This window comes from Pleurodeles waltl, chromosome 10, assembly GCF_031143425.1.
Source record: "Pleurodeles waltl isolate 20211129_DDA chromosome 10, aPleWal1.hap1.20221129, whole genome shotgun sequence".
Taxonomy (NCBI): domain Eukaryota; kingdom Metazoa; phylum Chordata; class Amphibia; order Caudata; family Salamandridae; genus Pleurodeles; species Pleurodeles waltl.
Window position 1 is genome coordinate 149,648,416 of NC_090449.1, and position 23,592 is coordinate 149,672,007.

At 39.1% G+C, this 23,592-nt stretch overlaps 1 protein-coding gene across 2 annotated transcripts in view; it reads right to left on the reverse strand.

The window, feature by feature from the left end:
• Positions 1 to 6,649: 6,649 nt before the first annotated feature.
• FLCN (folliculin) overlaps positions 6,650 to 23,592 on the reverse strand; it is a 168,066-nt gene continuing 151,123 nt past the window's right edge. For both annotated transcript variants that reach the window (XM_069210059.1, XM_069210060.1), the window contains exons 11-12: positions 15,790 to 15,895; positions 6,650 to 8,557 (exon numbers count right to left, since the gene is read on the reverse strand). In XM_069210059.1, coding sequence (XP_069066160.1) covers positions 8,356 to 8,557; positions 15,790 to 15,895 — 308 coding nt within the window. In that variant the 3' untranslated portion in view covers positions 6,650 to 8,355. The remainder of the gene's footprint in view (positions 8,558 to 15,789; positions 15,896 to 23,592) is intronic.

Genomic DNA, 23,592 nt, shown 5'->3' on the forward strand with positions numbered 1-23,592 from the left:
CCCACACAACACAAAACCACATTACTTTCAGCTGTCCAGACACACACTCCCTGTTCATACAAACAGCACTATCCTCTATTTGCTTCTGCCAGGCCCCTGTTTATCATGACAATACCTAAACCCAGCCTTCCATCACACCATCCACAAACACCCTCCTCCTCTCTTCACCAATTGCACACAACCATACAATCCTTACACTCCACCACACATATTACCTCTTCCAGTTATCAACAAACATCCCTAACTCTCGTCCATCCCATCTTACACACCTCATACACTCTTCTCCAAAACACATCAACACCCCCTGTATTATTCTAATACCACTTACCAGCACTAACTCACATACAAATCCTACACAGAAAACCACTGCATCAATATAGCCTCTCACTATTCCACAAAAACAAAACAAACCATATGCATCAGCATATCAAAATAACAGAAACTTTCATGCTTTCCGTCACACCCACTCCCACCATCATGACTACACAATTAATACAAATCCTGACCAATCTTTATTCCTACATTCTCACTCTTCACAAACACCTACCACAGGCACCCCCACACAGAAACATTAATTCACCCGCCTCTCATACTTTGCACAATTTAGATCCCTACTTTATGATCCACATGCTTCTCCACCACCCCTAACCCATACTCCTTCAACACTAAACAGAGGCAAACAAAATAAACACACCACTCTTAACAACTTTGCATCCCCTTGTCTATTACACAATAAGGCTACTCAAAAAAATATATATACACTCACCATGTCACTCTCAGCCACCAAGTACACCACCAACACACACAGACCTAACCAAATGCCTCCTAAGCCTGGACTATTATGACCCTCAAAATTATCACAACTATCAACACACCTGCTACAAGCTCAAAATATACTGCTCACCCTTTTACTAAACAAAATGACCCCGCCACAAACACAAACTGCCTACTTCTAAATGCTCGATCACTCTAAAAAAAAAAACAAGCATCACATCTATGACCTTCTCACTGACACAACCTGACTTACTATTCGTAATCATGGTTGGGAGATGACATGGCCCCAGTGGTGCATGAAGCCGTTTCTCCAGGCTATCAAACCATCACACAAAACCGTATAGGCAAAAGAGGAGGTGGACTAGATATTATATTGAAACAGGCAATAAATCTCAGTAACACAGACAACATTTCCATACTAGGTTGTGAGGCCCTCCTCACCAGATGCAACCCTACAGCAACTTCCTCTTGTAACTTTCTCCTTCTTTATAGACCTCCAATTAACAATTCAACATTCCCAGACACTTTTGTAGACACAGTCTAAAACCTTATAACATTATACTCAAACCTATGCGTTCTTGGAGACCTAAACGTTTGGCTTAACAAACCCAATATGTCCCATCCAAAAATCACCACTAGCCTAGTCACATTGAACCTACATCAGATTGTACACAATCCCACACACATTGTTGGCACGGCCTAGATGTAATTTTTGCAAACCCTGAACTAGTTACCGTTCAAAGCATCACGCCAATCACATGGTCAGACCACCATTTGGTAACCTTCCAACATAAAACACCACAAATCAACACGCCCCATAGCACCTTACATACATACATATATCGACCATGGAGCAAACTCAATTTTGAAGTCTAGAAACACAACTAACAGCCATAAAAGATCTAGACACAATAACTTCTGTTGCAAAAGTTTATGAGTGACTATGGGAAGATTTCAATATCCTAATACCACTCAGAGAAACTAAACAGGACAAATTAAAACCAACACCTTGGAGAAACACAGAACCTGAAAAGATAAAGCAACAAATCAGAAGGCTGTATTGGACTTGACACAAAACAAACAACATTCAAGACAAACATCAGCTGCACAAACTCAACAGAAATCATCAATCAAAAAAGCTAAAAACTAAATTCAAAATGCTAAATCTACAACTAAAGAATTTTATAAAATTCTCAATTAATTTTGAAAACCTAAATGCATGGAAGGAAATCATCCCACTACTCAAGATTTCACAAACTGGCAATTCATTACACAACCAAGGCAGACACATTGGACTCCTATTTAAAACAGAAGAAAACCATCAGCACCAACCCGTTTCCTAAAATCCCTTCCAAGAGTAAACCAACCCAACCTCTGCACTTCTTCAAACAAATATCACAAGGTAAATTTATGGATTTGGTCAAAACAAGCAGGCCTTCCGGCTGCCCTTCTGACCCTTGTCCACCATACATGTTCAAGAACATTCTTTTATCTACTTCTGCTGTCACACCTGTAAGAAGAAGAATCAATAATTCTTTAACTACAAGAACTTTTCCTGAAGACCTGAAAAAGGCATACCTACGTATGTTATTAAAGAAAACAAACCTAGACCCGCATGACCCCAACAACTACAGACCAATTACAAATGGACCTTACCTGGGCAAACTGATAGGAAGAGCAGCATTTGCTCACGTCAAAGTTTATTGAAGACAACTCCATACTTTGAGACTACCAAACTGGATTTCACCCAGGAAGAGGCACTGAATCGGCACTCATTGCAATCTGGGATGATCTTAAAAACACAGTTGACCGCAATGGAGTTGCTGCACTACTTCTCTTGGCCAGCTGCCTTTGATGCTATTCACCATGACACCCTAACTCAAAGACTCCATGAAGCCGGCATAGAAGGGACTTCTCGCACCTGGATTACATCATACCTTCAAAACAGAACTAGTATTATCTATTCTCCCCCTTCTCGTCCATTTCCAACCACACAAAAGCAGGCGTCCCTCACTGATCAATCATCTCACCTATGCTTTTCAACATCTACATGATGTCATTATCAGAACTGATCAATGATTTTCAACTCATATGCTACAACTATGCAGATGACACACAAAAACTACTTAAATTAGAATGCCCCAAAGACATTGAAAACTCACAATCTTCAGTTGCCTCAGAGTCGTTGATCAGTGGATGACTTGGAGCCATCTCAAACTGAATGCTTCCGAAAGAGAAATACCCACATGTGGAAACTGGACAAATTATGACCCATTGTGCGCCTGGCCTGACGATCTGGGACCACCTCTATAAGTATCCAAGGAAGTTAAAAACCTTGGAATTACCATGGACTCCAAGTTAACAATGAATGCCCAAGTGGACAAATTAGCACGATCAAGCTTCACCAACTTGAAGACTCTGCAACGCATCTTCCCCTATCTCTGATTTCCACACAAGGTGCAGGCTACTATCTCTCTTGTACTATCTAAACTGAATTATGCCAATGGCCTCTACCATGGATCATCTCTATCTATTAAGAAAAACCTCAGCGTATTCATAGCTCAGCTACAGGCTACTATTACAGGTAAAGCCACAAGCCCACATCCCCCTGCCTTGAGAAAACTACATTGGTTCCCGGTTGCCAGAAGATCCACCTTCAAGCTGCTTTGTATCACCCACAAAGCTATACATGGAACAGGACTGCTTTTCATTAGAAACAAAATAACTAAATGCATTCAACAAAGAAACCTCCGCTCAAGATTGGCACTCCACCTTAAAACACCACCATACAAGAAAAATACAATAGGTGGTACATCCATCTCTGTTCAAGCAGCCAAACCATGGATTTCATTACCCCAAAAAATAAGATCCATGGACAACTATCATGTCTTCAGAAGATTAATCAAGAGTTGACTCTTTCCTTCATAGCCACCATATCCAAAGAGTAATGGACTGCATATGCCTGTTTTCATAAATATTTATAATTGGATTATGTGTATATTATAGATATGTATAGGTCTTTAAGAAATATGTATAGTTACTATTTCATAATAATAAATTATACACATACTCTTTAAGCCTGTTTAACAGTTTACTCATGGTTAAGTATATATATGTTTTTGTAGGCGTGTGTGTGAATGTGTGTATATGTATATGTGTGTGTATATATATGTGTATATTATTCTATGTTTAACATGTTCATAGGTCTCTGCATAGCTACTAGATAAGTTGTAATATTAGATACTTATGAATCCCTGCTTTCTTTTTTTATATCACAATGAGCCAACGTTACCTTAACTATTTAACAGCAAGCATTTCGCTAACGAAAAATTGAGGAAAGATAAATGAATGTTAGAAAAGTACACCTACTAATTAACATCAAATATTAAAAATCTTGAAAGTCTGTGTTTCGACAATATAACTTTACTTCTCATATTATTATACCCATTATTATATTCCTTGCACATATATGCACTTACTATGTATTTACATATCTATTACTCTAGTCCTACTGTAATAGAGAAAAAAAAGAAAAAGAAAAAAAAACAAATATTTTTCACAAAAAAACTAAATTGAATTTAAAAATAATAATAATAATTAAAAAAAGTACTCGCTCATAAGCTTTATTTACTCTGTTTCCCCATCAGCCTATGTCTCCATCCCCACTCTGATTCATTCCAAACCCATTTTACTACTTTGATCTCCAAAATAACCCTGCCTAAGCCCTTCCCTCCTCTACCGCTCCTGGCTCACCCCACACCTCAGTTTACTACTATGATTGCCCAAATAACCCTACTAAATTCTCCCTCACTAATCTCACCTTTGACTCATCCAAAACTCCTTCTGCTACTATGATCACCCTAACCCCTTTCCACAGACTCCTCCCTTCTCCATCTCTCCTTAACTCATCCCTAGCCTCATCCTAGAACTATAAACTCCCAATTAACACTTATGGATTATTCCCTCCTCTATCCCTTCATTACTCTAGTCAGTCCAACTAATAAAATCACATATTCTCCACTCAAATTAACTCATACTAATACTGTACTCATATTTCCCTATAGTAATCCACCACTAATTCCTCTTGGGCTCCGGAGTAGCGCGAGGCTCGCTGAAAACCACTTTGACGCCTCATCAGGGGTAGTAAGCGCTATATAAATACAACTACACAGACATAGCAGACCCAACTACAGGCTCCCAGATTCGACTACCAAATAAAGAATACATTTGAGAGGGGTCACACCCCCTCCTCCTCCTGCTGAAGTTACACCCCTGCCTGTTCCGCCTGGGCCTGTAAGTTTTCTCTAGGATCTCATGACTACAGTCGCAAATAACACAACGGCCTGGAGTCCCTACCATGGGGTCACTTATTTTAAATGTATTTTCACTACACACACTCTTCTTCGTCTCTGCTACGAGAGGCCTTCTTAGCAGATTTGTCAAATTGGTGCATGTGGACAGGGCTCCATGTTTCTTGTCCTTGACTTCTGCAAATCATTCTATCATGTGACTGATGGCCCCATGTACTAAGCCCGAGTCGCAAATAGAGGCGGGCATGAAGACCAATTAATAGGATAAGCTGAGCCAAGCCATGATTCTGACTTGGCTGTAAGAGTCTATGAATGAGATGAGCCATGAAAACATTTGCCATGTATACTGTGCAACAAACAGCATTTCACCTTAGTACATCAGGTTATATCACTGTATAGACAGACATTTATTAAAAGTGAGTTTTTAGAAATATTCATGGCTCGCTCAACGACAATACCATTAGTGAGCTAAGAGGCAACTCAGTAGTCCTGTAAACCATAAACAAGGCCTAGATTCTTTAGATGGAGCAACAATACAGTTTATTGCCTCAAACATAAAAGGTGATTGTACAGTGCACATCCTGAAATCAAGTATTTAAAAGGGCGCTCATAGGTGATCATAAAGAAAAAGGAGGCTCTGTGAAATACAGTATGTGGCTAGGTTCCTACAATTTGGACAAGCAAGGAAGCGGTTTCACAATTAAAAGTCAGCCACCAGATTGTTATCTCCGTTTGTCTCTCTCTCCCATTTACATCAAGTGTAACTGGTTTGTTATTCATTATTGGCTCCCCACAAAAAACTACACAGAGATAACGATTGAAACAGACTCACGGCCCCAAGTCCCAACTACCAAGCCAAGAATGCATTTATCGTGGAAGGGGTATCCCACCCTAAACGCCCCCCACCAAAGCTACACCCTTGACAGAGGCCTTTGGATGCAGGCACGGTGCAGGAGACAGAGGTGCTAGTAGTATCGGAGACACAAACGTTTTCTCAAAATATAGAAAAGTCTAGTCTACAGCATTCAATTAGGACTGGGCACTAATGCAATGAAGTGGTAAAAATATCTAGTTTTTGGGTTGCAGACAACTTGACCACCATTCTGATTTAAAGCGATTGTAAATATTGTGAAACCTTAAGGAAAGTACTCGAAATGAACACCTACTGAAGTCAGTTGTAAAAATGCACAGAAGAGGTCTAATAAAAATCACGAACTGCAACTTCATTATTGCAGTTAATTCCTCATATTTTCGGCCTCAGCCCAAAATACAATGCCTTGCTGTAACGAGATAATATCTGCTGGTCAATACAGCTGTTATCAGTGGTATCTTCACGACCAGAGTGCAACTGTAATGTTTATAATGTTAGATCACATATTTCAAACTCCTAAACTTGTTAAAAATATTGCTCAAGAATGCCCAGCATGCCTTTTGTTCCTAAAAGGTGCACAGGCACATATAAATCTAGCCAGCGGCAACAAGATTAAGATCTGTCACAGTATACATTTTGAAGATCAAATCAATAAAGTATATTCTTTCAACAACGGATGGAATACACAAAATCGTTTGACTTTACCAAAATATCTAACATTTTAATTTTTCAGGTAACACGCCACAGAATGAAATCCAATGAGGAGTATGTTGAAGCAGTCATAAATCACACCGCATACATCAGATGTTTGATGCTGGTGATGGAGAACCATGGCCCCTTCAAGTTTTCTGTTTGTAGAGAAGGTGCCTGGGACACTTCCAAAAGCCACATTGTAATGGGGTGTTGGTTGAGGTCCATGACAATTCTTTTGGATGTGGTGGATTGAAATTCTTATACTGAAACAAGATTTTGTAATAGTGCTTTTGAAGTAAAGAAAACAAAGTCAAAACATGCAGCACTACACAAACGCTTAGACTTAGATTGAAAATGCAATTGTCGGAATGGTTGGGGGAAAAATACTTCTAACTTTTATCATAGACTGCTTTTCAGCTAGCCTCATTTCTACTATTAATACTGTTAGACCACCAGATTTTCCCCTCAGTGTCAACATTTTAGTAAGACAAATAAAGAAAGGTCTAGGACAGAGGTCTTCAAACTGGGGGGCGGGCCCCCTTAGGTGGGCCTCAAGTGTTCCCGGGGGCGGGGGGGGGGCACCAGACACTGACCAAAAGAAGCATTATACAGATAACATGCCTTTGTTTCAAGCAGAAGCATGTTATTGCATTTTTTAAAAGGTAACAGTACTTAACTGCAATGTTTAAATAGGTCTAGGCATATTTAAACATTGCTATCTTTATAAAACAATTGTGGAAAATTCTGAGGTGGGGCCCAATGATTTTTATTTTTCAACTGAGGGGGCACAACATTAAAATGTTTGGAGACCACTGGTCTAGGATCACTAAAGCTGCATACGTAGCATGATCTTTCAAATGGTCGGCAGCACTAATTGTGTACATGAGTCTAATTCTATTTTACTTATAAATATGTCAAAGTCTTTAAGAATAATCCCAGGAGAGGCAATAATGAGTACTGGGGATGTTTGCCAAACAAAATGCTCACAATTACTGCATAACAAATAAAATAGCTCAGCTAAAGCTAATAATGTTCAAAAACAGCAATTATGGTGTTTAATCCAAATGTTTAAAATTGAGTCCCATTCAAATTTACAATGTTATTTGCCCCTGTGTGACCCGGTCAATCGATGCATGCCCACAATTGAGGCTTGAGTGTAGCAGTTGGCGACCAGCACAAAAGGACATTTTTTCTGATAGCCATGAAGACAGCATTCTTTTCTTGATTATTAAAAATAACTTTTTACAGCAGTCTACAGTATTCTGATTTCACATTCAATCTTTAGTATAAACAAGTTTTTGCCTTGGCAGTGATATACTAAAAGGAGACAAAGCATAGCAATTGTTAAATGTTGACCGAAAGACCACAGTACTGAAATGGATTTAGGGAATACACCATGCCTAAGCTTTGACTAATAATTAGTAGATCTTGTGTGCAATATAGATAGGAAGAAAGTGTACATTAGACAGTTGTGGAAGTGATGTATTTGACCAGTTTAATGAGAATTTTAATCTGAGGAACATAAATCTAGCAAAACTTCAGTATGGCTTTTCAGCAATACAGTGACTGTAAATAAATAAACATGTTGCGCATTACTAGTCTGTGTGCAGAAATTCCTCAGATGATCTGCTCATTTTGTAAAGCAGAGGACTTTATTTGTCTCTAGTTCCTCATATGTTATATGGCTTGAAATATCTTGGATCTCAATCAGTTCCGAGACTCCGAGCATGTAGGGCTGCGAACAGTAGACATAAGGTGGGATTTGTAGGTTTTGCTTAGCCCAGTCATCCAGAACTTCAGGAGCTTGACATTGTCCTCCTCTGAGGCTCCCAAGATGCTCAGCAGCTTCTGCGTCTCCTCCTTGGGCCGGCCATCTACTTTAGTGAATTTAAAGAGGACCTTCACCTTGCTATTAAAGAAATAAATATTAAATATGTCAACAAATGAAAAAGTAATGAAAGCAATTTAATTTCAAAAGCATACTTCAGGCACTTAAAAATAAGACACATGTCTCAAAAAGAACAATTCTGTAGTAGTAGTAGCAATCATAAATAGAGTAAACCATTTACAGCTTTGTTATTTTTGTTGTTGCCAGAAGATTTAGGGACAGCCTAAAAAAACTAGATAAGACTGTAGCATGCACGTGTTTAGTGAGTGTATTGCAACATTGCTGTTGGACTATTGAGGTTGAAAGGTTGATGTTGAGGTTACAAACCCGAAAACAGGGAATAATTCAAGCATGTAAAGCTAAAAAAGAACCGCTGCTGGAGAAATTTTGTAGACCTTGTTCATAACATGTTGAACACCACCATCTCAGAATAACTAATGTACTTTTTCCCCCAAAGATTATGCTGCGAGGCTCAAGGCATATTTATGCCACTACTAAGAAGGACATAAATTGTTAAAGGGAAACCCCCAACAATCTTTTTGAAATCTGTCCTCTTTGCTACTCCTGCATTTCTTTACATCATACCTGAGAATAGTCACAGATATTTTTTTTAAAACACATTGATGTGAAACTTGGACTTCTTAATGTAAGTCTTTGCCCGGTCATAAATGGTTTGACTCTGCATGTTCCATTGCTCACAAAAAATTCAAAGATACCCTTAAATCAGTATCTTCTTCCCGTCACTTAATTAAATCTGTCAGGGCCGAGTATAAGGCCACCTTGGAAAAAAGGAAATCAGAGATAAGGTCCAAGGCATGGGAAGAGCTTCAGGTCGCGTCCGATCTGAAGGATTACTCAAAATTCTGGAAAGTGGTCAATTAGTCCTATTTTACGGATAGTAATACCAAGGTTGATGATTGTTTTATTGTAGAAGAAGTGTGGTTGAACCACTTTAGGAAAGTATTTGATCCAGAAAATGATCTCCAGACCAGGGAGGATAACGTCAACAATCGGATTAATATAGACCCCAATATAAACTCCTTAGATATTTCTTTTGATCTACATGAGATCCTTGGAGCCATATATCGCTCAAAACAAGGGAAGGCCCCCGGCCCTGACGGTGTTCCCATTGACATTTTTAAATCTATGCCTAATCTTTGGGGCCCTCTAGTAACAAACGTTTTAAGAAGTGTTGTTGAAACTAATATACTCCCTTCTTGGAAATTGGCAATTATTATCCCTATTTTTAAAAAGGGCAATAGGCAAGACCCTTCCTGCTACAGACCTATATCTCTGATTGACTCCACAGCAAAGATTCTGGGTAGTGTGATTTTATCTCGCTTGGAGGATTGGGTGCTACAGACACAGATTTTATCTCCAATTCAATTTGGTTTTTGATCTGCTTTGGGTATAGTTGAGCAAGTATTAAACTTACATCTCATTCTTAACAAATATGTAATTGCCAAAAGGGAGCCAATTCATATGGCTTTTATTGATTTATCCAGCGCCTTTGACTTGGTAAACAGGGAGAAGTTGTGGCAAATTATGGAAACTCTGGGATGCAGTGTGACTCTACTGGATCTCATAAAGCGCCTTCATATGGATTTAAAGGTGTCAGTTCAGTTTGGCCCATTGGGACAGAGAACCGCCCCCATTTCCTCTTTTAGGGGAGTGCGACAGGGATGTATTTTGGCCCCCTTTCTCTTTTTGATATATATTAATGGGCTTTATGATTTTTTGATAAAAAATGGGAAGGATGTGCCAAAGATGGGTCAGCGATTGCTCCCAGTTTTACTATATGCAGATGATGCTGTACTTATTGCACGCACTGCAAATGGTTTACAAGGCCTGTTGGATCTTTTTTTGGATTTTATGTTGGACTTATATTTAAAAGTTAATTAATCTAAGACATATGTTATGACATGTGGCCCCCGAAACACAAAATCTAAAACATTTACTATGGGGGGCAATATTATTAATAAGGTGAGGGATTTCTGTTATCTAGGTATGCATATAAGCTCTTCTATGCTTTGGCATACTCACCTTAAATTTAAGACTCAGCAAACGTCAAGGAATACTGAAGCGATTTTTCGTTTTACCCATAAACTGGGCCACAGACCGTCTTCTCAGATTATGTCGCTATATAACTCCAAGTGTGTCTCAGCAGCCCTATATGGGGCCGGAGTTTGGGGCTACATTAAAATACCCACTCTCCAACGTATTGAGATTAAATTTATGTGCAGACTATTGATGGTACCTAAGTGTATAGCAAACATCATTATCCACGAGGAGGTGGGCCAATGCTTTTTAGAGGACACGGTCTCTATTGCCCCCCTTTTGCTGTGGATTAGATGTTGGACGAACCCAGCGGCAAGTCTTGTGCAGGAATGTATTACTGAATGCACACAGTTGGCTAATTCGAACAGGATCCCCTGGCTTTCGTACTTGCGATCATCTTTTGATAAGCTGGGTCTTAGGTATATGTATGAAGAACCGCAAATGCTAACTACAACTGCAAAGCCCCTGTTGAAAGCACGTCACTCTGAGCATACTATGGACTTAAGACTTCATAGCTGTTTTAACTTGAAGTCTTTAGATTCTTATACTCAGATTGCTACGGCTTTACATATTGAACCTTATTTGACTTGGTTTTCATGCCCAAAAATACATTCTCTTTTAATTCTTTTTAGACTAAATTGGATTCATTTTAAGGTGGCCTTTCCCAAGCAGCGTATTTGGCAAAAAGATTTACCACCCTGCCCTTGCGATGCCAGCTCAAAGCAAAGCACTTCTCATTTTTTTCTCTTTTGCTCTCTTTATGCCTCCACTAGAAATACTTTCATGTTACCTATTTTACGCACTTTAAGACCAATCCATTATAAGGAAGCTTTGATATATTTTCAGAAATTACTAAATGACAAAATTTGTTTTCAGGTTTTAAATTTTATTAGATCATCTATTGCTATTAGGAACCGGTATTAATATCCTGTAATTTATTAATCTTATTTCATGCTGACTTTTACATTTTATTCTTATGTTCAAAATTTTATACCTTATATATGTGCTTTATTATAGGTTTTATTCCAGAGGAAGAAAGGTTTTTATTATATTTTAGGGTATTTAAATAGTTTTTAGTATTACATTGCACAAAACTAGTAACGATTTGATAGGAACATTGGAATATCTGTGAAAGAGGAACTTGGATAAGATCATTCTGCCATCCTTTTTTCTTGGTAACATATGTAAGATGTGTTTTACTTCTTCTCTGATTGCTTGAAATCTGATTTTTATTTGTACTTTTATGGCAATTGCCGAATAAAGTTCTTTGACTGACTGACTGAAGTCTTTCTTCTCGATCTCAGTTCATGGAAGTGCTTTAGTTATATGCAGGACCACTCGAATTATATGGCAGGAAAAGAGGAAATTATGAGGCAGGATTGACAAATTTATGTGGCAAGGAAAGTCCTCTTATGAATTTACAATGCCAATAGCTCTAACTCAAACTAATGCAAGACCTATTGCATTGCAAATGCTTTTTTTTTCTTCTTCCATTTAGTGTTGTTTATCAAAGCTCACTGCAGGGCAAAGAGTGCAAATATTATCACTACACTTTGGTGAGTAAATGGAGTAAAGACCATTGAACTAGCCTGCGAGTTCTCTATGTTTCAGTCAACAGCCACTTCTGAAGATTTTCATTTGTGTTCGAGATGGAAATAACACCACAGACCAGTCCCTGCCTTCCTTCCAGGGTGCTTTTGCCATGCTTACTTGTGCTCTTGTCCCCCTGATCTTTTAGGTTTGCGAAGCTCCCTTACATGGGGCTTGGCTGAAGTTATGACATGGTTACTCCAGCATTTATCAATTAAAGCTTTTCTTTAAAGAGTTGTATTTGATAATTGGTCATTTGCACAGATGCTTAATGAGGTCAAGGTGAATGGGGAAATATTACGTGCTCCACTGCATGCTCTGTCCAGGAATCTGTGGCTCTTTTCACCTCTAGCATTTTCTTTGTTGTTCATGTGCATTTTCTTCTTGGTCTATACTGGCCAGTCCTCCTTCTAGTTTTTGTTGCCAAGCAACAAGCCCTTGTTTCAAGTTTTTGTATTGGTGGGCTAGGAATGTCTGCTGAATGTTTTTATGTATAAGTGATAGATGCAGAATGATTGTGTTGACTATTATACCAATCTAATAACCGTACTGACCAAAGTCCTACCGAGGTTTGCGTAGTTATGGTCCAGCGTTGAACAATGGACGGTCATTACAGATGTTTCGAGTATAATATGAATAGTCCTTGACTTGTAGTGAGTAGCATATTACTCCTAGTGTACCTGCATGGGGATTAGCACCTTCTAAATTTATTTACATTTACTTAATCTTTTAATATTGTCACTTTGTTAATCCTACCCTACTTGCTGTTTATTTCAGTTTGTTTTATTGTCTTCAGCTTCAACTTGGCCCAAGGGGTGAATCTTTGCGCTCACTGAATGTTACTCTACTTTGCACTTGAGGTTTATGCAGTGGCTCTGTACAGATGTAAAAAACAGATCTTTCATCAGAACAGTGGCAACTACGTACAGTGACATTCATCTCATAAATAAGCTAATTTTTTCCTGCAAATACATTGAAACGTGCAGTTTGTGGCGCAGGAAATTCTCAACTTTTGCTGTAATATATGTCTCCATGGCGGTCTTTCAGCATTGCGATGTAGTAATCAATGCAGGACTTTGTTTAATAGTGCCCATGAACGAAAGAATACGTTTTCCTGAGCCGTATTTTCACCTTCTTCAGGTGTATTGATTTTGAGATGTAGAGTTCATATGCTATTAGTATTCTGTGTCTAGGGGCTATGACTCATGAGAGAAAAACTGCTAGTCTTGAAACACACCAGGCTGTGTAGTAGCTGTAGTAGTTGTGCTAAAGGCAACCCTCAAAACTATGTACAAGGAGTGCACCCTAAGCTTAACCAGGTGTAGTGTAATGCCTCTTCATTGACGGTGCTGCAGATATTAATGGAATGTGCCTTTATAGTGCTCAAGACATTTCTTGTGGTTCTTACATTTGCAATCTGTTTTTATGCAGTGCATGCTCGCAAGGAAAGCCCCTCATCCTCCAGACGCGCTTACCAAATGTAAAGGCTGAGCCACAGCCTGCTCTCCATTTTTCTTCTGGCCTTTAGTTATATGCAGGGCCACTGGAATTATGTGGTAGAGGACCAAATTATGCGGCAGGGTTGACCGATTTATATGGCAAGAAAAGTACAGTTACACATTTACAACACCAATAGCTCTAACTCAAGCAAATGCAAGACCTATTGCATTGTAAATGCTTGTTGTGATGTACTAAAGAGACACACTTTCTTTAGCCACTATACCACTTTCCGGGCAGTCTTTACTGTTTGGCTCGTGATTTGAAAACTCATTTGAGGCAATAAAGATTGGAACCATCTTGAGTTTGATGAATTCCAGTCCTTGATCCACCACCACAAGATTCTCCACAGTGTTTTCCACCTCCATGATAACTACTCCAAGGTATTTCAAACAACTGTTTCTTTAATTCTCTCTTAGCTATAATTTCCTTTGGATCGAACATTGCTTTCTACTCATCCACTATCACACTAACAAAGGGTCTGTGCAGATTTGGCCATGAATTGATAATTGGGCTACTTGCTGATCATTAGCTCCCCTGAAGGTTATTTCCATTTAGCAGCACTCTCTGTTTTCTGCCATTAGGCAATCACTAGCGCAGTTCAACACTCCATGAAATATGCTTACAGACTTTCAGGGACATATTGTTAGCATATTATGTATGTAAACTAATTGCCTTCTTATCCCAGTTGCATGCAGAGTCCTCTTTTTGTACAATTTAGTGGCACCGCAATGTGAAATTAAAGGAAACTCCATAAAACGCAGGCAGGAGCATGAACCACTTATATGAAATTTGAGTAATCATAATACTTCTGTGCATTGCTCAAGAATTGAAATGCTGCAGCTCTGGAGTCACTAAGCTGACCTAATCAATTGTCTGATTAAGGGTAAGTCTTTGATACTTGACCTAAGCAAAGGAACTTTTTCTCTTTTGAAAATAATATTAAGAATGTAGCAAAACTAGTATAAACCTAAGTGAGTCAGATGTTCTTTGTCACTATCATTAAGCGTAAATGTCACTGGATTCAAGATAAAAAAAGACAAGACAAGCAAGGTAACTTGTGAAATACCTGTCAGCTGTTTTGAAAGCCTATAGTGAGAAGTGATACCCACTGCTGATTTTAAACACTGCTGTGAGGTGTGACACTACCTGTGGAGATTACAACATCACGCTTAGTTTGTCAACAATGACTGGAACTATTATGATAAGACCATAATTGTTATGATTAGGATTACATTATTATAATATTAAAACAATGAGCTGACATTTGTGAGATTTTATGAAAATGTATGTTGTACCTCAGATTTAAAATAACATAAGTGGAATTAATACAGCAGAAGAATAACTGATGTTGATGGTACATATTGGTACATATATTTCCTCTATACTCAACAAGTAACAAAGTTATTTGAAATTTGATTAACGCTAAAGTCTTTTAGGACCTCTTTTTAGGAGAATTTGTGCATTGAAAAGAGGACACTACCTTTTCATTTTACTTCTGTAGGTTTGTGGCATAGAAAATTAAGATTAAGATTTCAGACTGCCCTTATAGGAGTGTATAAAATGAATAAATACTAGGGCAAATAAATAACTAGTTTCCTTCGAAGTGGCTGACAAGTCGTTAATGGTCTTATGGAAGACTTTAATAATATAATGTAACATCATGATTATTTATAAAGCACATGTTAACCCAGAAGGGTATCTTGGTGCTGAAAAAACAATGTTTATTATCCATTTCAATAAGGCAAATTTGAACTAATTTTAGAGACCTCTGCAGGATGAAAGGCTAAGTGGTGATATGAACCTATGACTTGAAGTTAAACACAGGCGCTTACAAAGAATGCATTAGCCCTATGAACCATCAGGCCCAAAATTTGTGAATATCCCTTTTTAGCAAAAAATAACGATTATGGATCAGCCTTGGAGATATCTGCAAATCAAAAAAAGACCGCAGATGTGTTGTGTTTACAGCAAATAAAAATCATATACTTCAATCCCGTAGTAGCCTGAAGAAGAGCTGTGCATAACAGTGTGCATCTCCGACAGGTTGAAACCATTGTAGTTTTGAGACACAGAAGTCACAAGAATAATACAAATGAACCTCTTACTTCATCCACTCTTCTTTGAGGCAGACTAAGCACTGATCCACAACCTCCACTGCTAGGTTCTCGTTCCTGAGAGCAGCTTCAATTTTATTTAGGATGGTCGGACCGACTGGAAGACAACACAAAGTAAAGAAAAGTAACATATTAGAAAGGCACTTCTAATATTGAAACAAATCAACATCATCAACAAGTGCTGAATGGAGCTCATTAAACTTGCACATCTGCACACTCTTCTGCCTGTACAATATAAGCATGGCACCTATTTTAATGCAGGGAAAGATTTAAAAAGCAGTGATTCTTGATTCTGATTTGGCACTTTCCATCCCCCAACAAATCATTAACAAAAAGGTAAGCGGTTACACTTTTCTTAAGGTCTATGTGCAGCCCATTTTGTGTAATCTTCCTAGTACTGAGAAACCCAATAAGGAAACCTTAGTTATGTTTCTGAATTATTTTAGCACACAGAACTCTTCTGGAAATCAATACAATTTGAGCTAATCTTGTTTAACAAAGACTTATTATTATCATTGTTTAACACAGATAATCTGCTAAAGCATACTGCCATCCAGATTCACAGCTGCATAACACTTACACAGAGTATTCTCTCATGTGTGGTACAAATGTACTTTATTATTAATAGGTCTGGCAGAGCAAGGAGACTATTTGGATGCAAAGGTATTACTTTGTAGGGCATAAGAGATGTACAATTGCCATTTCCCCAGAGGTAGAGACCACATACACCATTGCCGTCGTCAATGCTTAAGTTCCATATACTGACTATATAGCTTGCAATGATTGACCTCCAAAACCTGTAATAAACCTTACAAGGGCAGCACATTGTTTTAAAGGTGTTGCATTCTTTTCCAGTTGTGCCATCCAACTTTCGTTGTAAATGAACCCAACAACAAGATAATAATAATTAATTCTGTAGCTGTTTCTTTGACCTTAAGGCAACATTTGTTTCTCAGATTGTTTTCTTTACCAAAGAAATGAATGCAGTTTTGGCAAAATTTAGAGGCAAGATGAGGATGGAGCTGAGACTGAATCTCTTCCTCACCTTAGAAATAATGGGCAGATGACGTCTAATGATCTGTGCCATTCCAGATTTTTTGAACACTCACATGTTTTTTTAGTAAAGTATGAAGGCATAGTGAAATAGACGTCTACAACCACGCCTCCGGGCTAGGGCAAACTATAACCAGGAATCTCTGAAAACCTATTTTATGAATCCCAAAAAGCTACGCATATGTAAATCAGATGTGGTGTTTCTTAATAATTTTAAAAAATGGCTGAGTTTAATTGACAATTATTTTCCCTTTTAATTCCTTATTTTTGTTTACTTTTATAATGTTCATTAAGGTTTATTGTAAACTCAAATGCAGAGGTCAATAAGCTAAGCATAAAGAGTTACCCAGACAGTAACATTGGAATGTCTTGCACAACACTGAGATACTTTTTATGGGTGAGCGCAAGGCGCACCGTCCATAAAGTAATCTCTCTTTGGGCTTGAAACCACGCCCAGGTCACGTCAGTCTCTTTCATTGGTTCCTGGGCTTGCTCTTTAAAATCTGCTTGCTTTCATTTGTGAAAGGCATGCATACGTCATGCCTTTTCCGGTGTTTAGCCTGCCTACACAGCACTGGTAAACTACCAAAAACATACGAGGCTCGATGTTTTGAGCCTGGGGTCTGGACTACTTTATCTGTTAATTTTCCCTGCAGCGCGTTCACGCTGCATTTTACATAGCGTGATCGCGCTGTGTTTTTTTTCTTTTAATTTGTGTGGCAAGAAAAGTTAGGTTAGCAGTTTACAACACAAATAACTCCAACTCGAGCAAATGCGAGCCCCGTTGCATTGAAAATGCTTTTTTCAGTTGTCACTGGCATGTGGGTTACCATCAAGGAACAAAAATGAAATCTCAGCTACATCAATAAACATCAGTTACCCATTACCCATTCACACAATAGTTCTAGATTGTTAATGAAGGAGTTAAAAAGGAATGACACAAGGACCCATCTTGTCAACACATCTTTAACAACAGGAAAGTATGTTAATATCCCCTATTCTTACCAACTAGTGTTTAGTAACGCACACCTATACTTGATTGCACCAAATAATGCAATCCTTTAATCACTTTTTATCAATTAGCGAAAAATGCATTGTATACTTCTCTGGTACCAACTTATATAATATTGTGCACCATTCTGGGCAAACACATGCTGAAGATCTTCCACAGGCTTAATTTGTACTTCTCCTTTTGTAAGATATACATACCTTTACAAAGCTTGTTACCAGGCCAAGTAAGGAAATGGTACTTACTTGCAATCTTAGTTTAGTACCCTGGGTATCTTCACTGAAGTCATAAAAGCAGAATAATAATGCCTGTGTGCGGGGACCCCAAACACTCCTTTTTTTAATAAAGTAAATATAATTTATGCCTTTGATTGCAGGTTAAACATGCCACTTTCCAAACTGCAAGTCACACCTCCACAGAAGAAACAAGCCAGCTTTTTCTGAAAAAGCCTCTTGGGTAATAACTAATGTTATGCAATAAAAAAGGATAATATTGCAGCATATGGCAAAACCATGCTGAAGAGTTAGATTTGAACTTGCAAACCTCAATATGACAGAAGGAAACGTGAAAGACAAGAGGCTCTGACAGTTTAAAAGTGCATAAGGATGAAAAACAGGCATAGCTGCTTTGAGGAGCCAGTGGGTTCTATCTTGCAGCATGCATTGTACTGACAGTTTGCCTCACAGCCTTGGTTCTTTTTGAAGGAGATACTGGAATTTCTACTTGACAGATGTCTCATCTGATGTTAAAACAATGGACAACCAGGGAAGAGAGGGTTGTGTACTTCTTCAGTGAACATACCTATGACGCAGTACTAGGATTAGATGTTGCGTTATGCATCACATATGCATCACAGGAATTTCACTGATAGTCACAAACACAGAATCAAATTGTGAGCTCATCCCACAACATGCAGTTGACAATCATCAACAGCTAAAAGACAACCCTGTATCGTTTGATGACAATTATAACTTATGGGAAGAGACTCTTCACAGCGGCTTAGCCAACTAAAGTGTCAGCTCTTGAGTCAACTGAATAGTAGGGTTTAGTAAAAGTGTGTCTAGCCTTCCTGGTGGCTGTCTTACATATCCCTGCTATTGGGATATTCCTTAACTAAGCTGTCACAATTACCTTTCCTTGAGTACAGTGAGCTGTAGGTAAAGCCAGGAACGGGCCTGTCGTCAATATGATAATGGAAATTCACTACACAGACATATCCATCTAGTAAAGAATTGTTTGGAAGAAGCAATGCCGATACAGAGAGGACCACAACTGACAAACTATTGGTTAGTTTTATGTAAGATTTTGCTCCCATCTAGATAAAATGTAAAGTCTCCACTGATATCAAGTGAATGAAGGGACTTTTCTGCTGGAGAAAGGGATTACTGTAGAAAATCAAAAGAGAGATTGTTTGGTTGATGTGAATGTTGAATACAACCTTTGAGAAGAAAGAAGTGTGTCTCATTAAAACCATTTTTTGGGCTGAAATATTGTTTAAGGTTCTACTGCAAAAACAGTTTGAAGCTCGCTAACCCTCCTAGCTGATTAAATAACTAATAAGAAATCTACCTCAAATAAGGTGCTATAATGAAAAAAGGACCAAAGCAATCTCCTTAAGGAAATAAGCCACCTGTCTCAGAGAAAGTATCTTTTTATGACCCTCCAGATTGTCTCATCTGTAAGCTGACATGGCAGACAAGAAAACATTTATAGAAGCAAAGTGGAAGGTCTGACTTTGCCAAGTGAAGGAAGTTAGGAATGGCACATCCTCTCAACAAGATGTGTGGTCATCGTTACTAATTTCAATGCACCCAACCACAAAGCTTTTCCATTTGAAAACTTATCATTTTCTAGTAAATGCTCGCTTCAAGTATGTTCATATCTTCCTGGAGTACATTTGGATAGACACTGCACAATCTCAGAACCTGTGCTGCCAAATTCAAGAATGTCATATTGGACTGATGTAATTTCCTTTGCAACCTGAACAACAGGCTTGGTCTGCACGGCAGATTCCCGTGAGGTCTCAAGAACAAGTGTAGAAGCACTGGAGACCACAACTGCCTCAGCCACTCCTGGGCAATGAGTGGGACCAGTGGAAAGGTGTGGAGAAATTTGTTGGACCAATTCATCAAAGGGCATTGACAATCAATCAATGCTAGTTCCCAAACTTTGGAGCTGAAGTTTGGGCTTTTTAGCAGTTTGGTCAGGGGCAAGCAAATCTATTCCACAGTCATGGAATATGTACTGAAAGGCATCGCTGTGAAGAACCCGTTCATGACTCATGGTTTTCTTAATAGTATCTGCTCACTAGGTTTGAAGTCTGGACAACTGCACAGCCTGAATGGCTATGTTCCTTACCAGTGCCAGAGCTGGATCATTTGGGCTTCCAGAAATAGAATTTTGGATCTGGTGTCACCATGTTTTTAGTGCATTGTGGTTGTGTTGCCCCGTGGATCAGGACGCTGTTTGATAAGAAGGAGAGTAGAAAGGACTTCAGAGTCAGATGGAATGCCTTCATTGCCAAAAAATCAATGTACAAGTGTTGTTGTTTTTCCAACCACAAGCCCTACACTAACAGATTTATTTACTTATTTAGTTTTATATAGCGCAAATCATACCCAGGATATCAGTGAGGTTTACATATACAAGTCAACAAATACAAAAGATTATAGAAACTTTGAACCAAGAATGGACAGAGAATAACTTAGAGTGCAAATGGATTGAGATAAACAGTCTGGTTATCAAGATAAGCTCTCTGATCCAAGGTAACAGACAGATGCTGATTGATGGAGGGGAGTCATATTTGCCAAGGAGCATACTGTTGAAATTAAACTGACATGGTAGTACTGGGTAGATAGCCAGGAGGGAACTAGGTTTTTTATATACAAATTTGGGATGCGGAGGTTGTATAAATAGTCTATAATTCAATGAATTAGTACTTTCTGCAGTTTCTGTTGAGAAAGGGATTGTGACCACTCTACATAGACAGGTAGTGTTTGAACATACACTATTTTAGTTTATTCTTGAATAGCTCTTAGTAGGAGGTAATAGCTCTAATCTCTGTGGAATGGAATTCCATAATCTAGGTGCGTTCACAGAGAAAGGTTCTTCCATAGTCTTGGATGTTCTCATCTTAGGAATTTCGAGTAGGAGGGTAGGCATGCTCCTTAGTTGTTGTTCCTAGCAGGGTCACTGGGGAAACGTTTGTATAGAGCTCTGCAAGTGATGCAGGCAAATAAAAAAATTAATCTAGCCATGATAGGATGCAGTTACAGCGAGCAGGGTGGATTTGATATGATCAGATTTTCTGGTGCCCACGACAGGTCTGGCGGCACAATGCAGAGTTGTTTTGATGGATGACAGGTTTTTTTACATAATCCTGCAAGATCTGACTTGCCATAGCCAGGCTAGGTAAAACAAGGGTCTGTGTGGTTTGTTTGAATTCCTGTTCTGGTATGTATTATTTATTTCCTTTCAAAAATATGTGCTGATCTTGCGGGTGAGCTTCCCGACCCATCAAAGATGCAACTGTGACCACTTGAGATTGTTTAGCAGGGAGAAATAAGCTTAACTTCTCCTGAATTACATTGTCCTCATTCTCTATGGAGCTCATGTGCAAATGCAGCATGTGATTCTCAAAGAACTCAGATCACTCTAGTAGGGCTGTGGCACTAGCCGTCTTAAATGTGGTTGCAGCTGATCCAAAACAACAACTTTAAAGCCTGCTGCAGCTATATGTTATCTCTCCATGTAAGGAGGCATCAAGGTCTCTGGGGCTGATGCATGTTTCTTCTTGAACACTGCAGGAAAGTGAATTATTAAGTGATGTGGGTGTGAGATCTCACCTTGTATTAACGTCACAATCTTTATCAGATCCAGTTAGGTTTCTTTAATAAACCCTTAGCTCAGTCCTAGGTAGCTGTGGCACAGTGCAGTCAGGCTTAAACAAATGGAACAAGTGTAAAGCATTTAGAAGTACCAGAACAGTTAAGAACAATTAGTAAGTAAGAAACACAACGCAATAAAAATCTGACACCAATTAATATAAATAAAGTAAATTTTTATCTTAAAATAGACACCAAAATTACAAAAATCTATCCAAGGAAACCTGAGAAATTACTTTTCAAAAGTAAATTATTTCTGTCAAGATGCAATAAATCTTTGTAATCAGTTATTATCCTGTCTCAACTTGACTGGATGGGGGTACCGGGTGGGGGACCTTACACAGCTGCCCACCTTGCTTCATTTGACCCTGTGGGACTCCACAAGTGTTCTTAGTTTGACCAATAATTTGGATGACAGGAAGATACCTACTTGTCCTGGGCAGTTGGAGCAACTGTTGTTTGTTTGTTAAACTTGGGTTACAATGCCGCACTCCCCGAATAACAGCACAATTGTGGTGTGTGTGGGGGGAATGGGTAGAGTGCGTGTGTGGCGTTGGCGCCGAGAACAGGATAGATAAGTCAGATGGTGGATCCCATGAATTACAAGATCATATCATGGAACATTAGGGGTATGCATACAATGTCAAAACGCTAGAAAGTGTTCAACCTGCAATGAAGAGGGACCCATATAGTAATGTTGCAGGAAACACATATGACTGCCAAGGAGGGAGCAACTTTACAGAAACAACAGAGAGGCCAGACATATTACACTGCCTACTCTGCTTGTGCTCAGGGAACCCTCATATGAGTTAGGGAAGGTGTCCCATTCCAAAACACTGGGGAGGTCATAGAAGGCTGCTTTGTGTCTGTAACAGGAGGACTGGAAGGTCAGAATATAGCCCGAATTGTATATATGCACCAAATACAGAGTAGGGAACGTTCCTAGCGACACTCTCAGGAACACTTGCCCCTTACTTACCCCATTCTGTGCTGGTGGGAGGGAACTTTAACTGCATCACAGATCCCAACAACAACAGATCAACCCCCCTTTCGGGAATCCCTGGTTCACCGCACAACCTGTGCCGTGCCGTCATGGACTGGCAGAACCAATGTGAACTCAGACTCATGGTGCTACCTCTATCCACAAGCACAAGACTATACCTTTTTTTCCCAACATTCATGAACTTCACATACATCTAGACACATTCCTCTGTACCCCAGAGGTACATCCTCTGTGGAATACCTCACCAGGACAATTTCTGATCATAACCCTGTCTTACTAAAATTTACATTGGGAACGTGCTAGACCCTGCATACCGACTTGGCAACTGAAACCCGAGTCATTAGAAGACCTGACCTATTGTGAGACGATAGGGGGCCCAATCCAGCAATATTTCACAGAGAACGTAGACACAGCCTCCTCCCCCAGATACTATACAATGGCTTTAAAACAGTGATAGGCGGTAGATGTATAGTTGATTCTATGGGAATCCGGGGCACGCTGCTCCACGAGATCGCAAATGCAGAACACGAGTTATGGGACATTTAAAAAAGAAGGCCAAGCCACCCTGAGTAGCAGCGAGTTGTGCTTGAAGCAAAAGAACGAGTAGCGGATCACACTGAGAGACTCTGCTGCTTCGATTACAACAACTATATGGTGAGGGCGCATGCCGAAAGAGATAAATCGGGAACCCTACTAGCATGGTTAGCAAACACAACAAAAAGGGGATCACCAATAATGGAGATTAAAACCAACGGGGGGGCAGCAAATGTACAGACAAGAGGTGATTAACTGCCATAGCTATTATACTAACCTCTACTTCTGCAACATACAGTGTACGGAGGCTG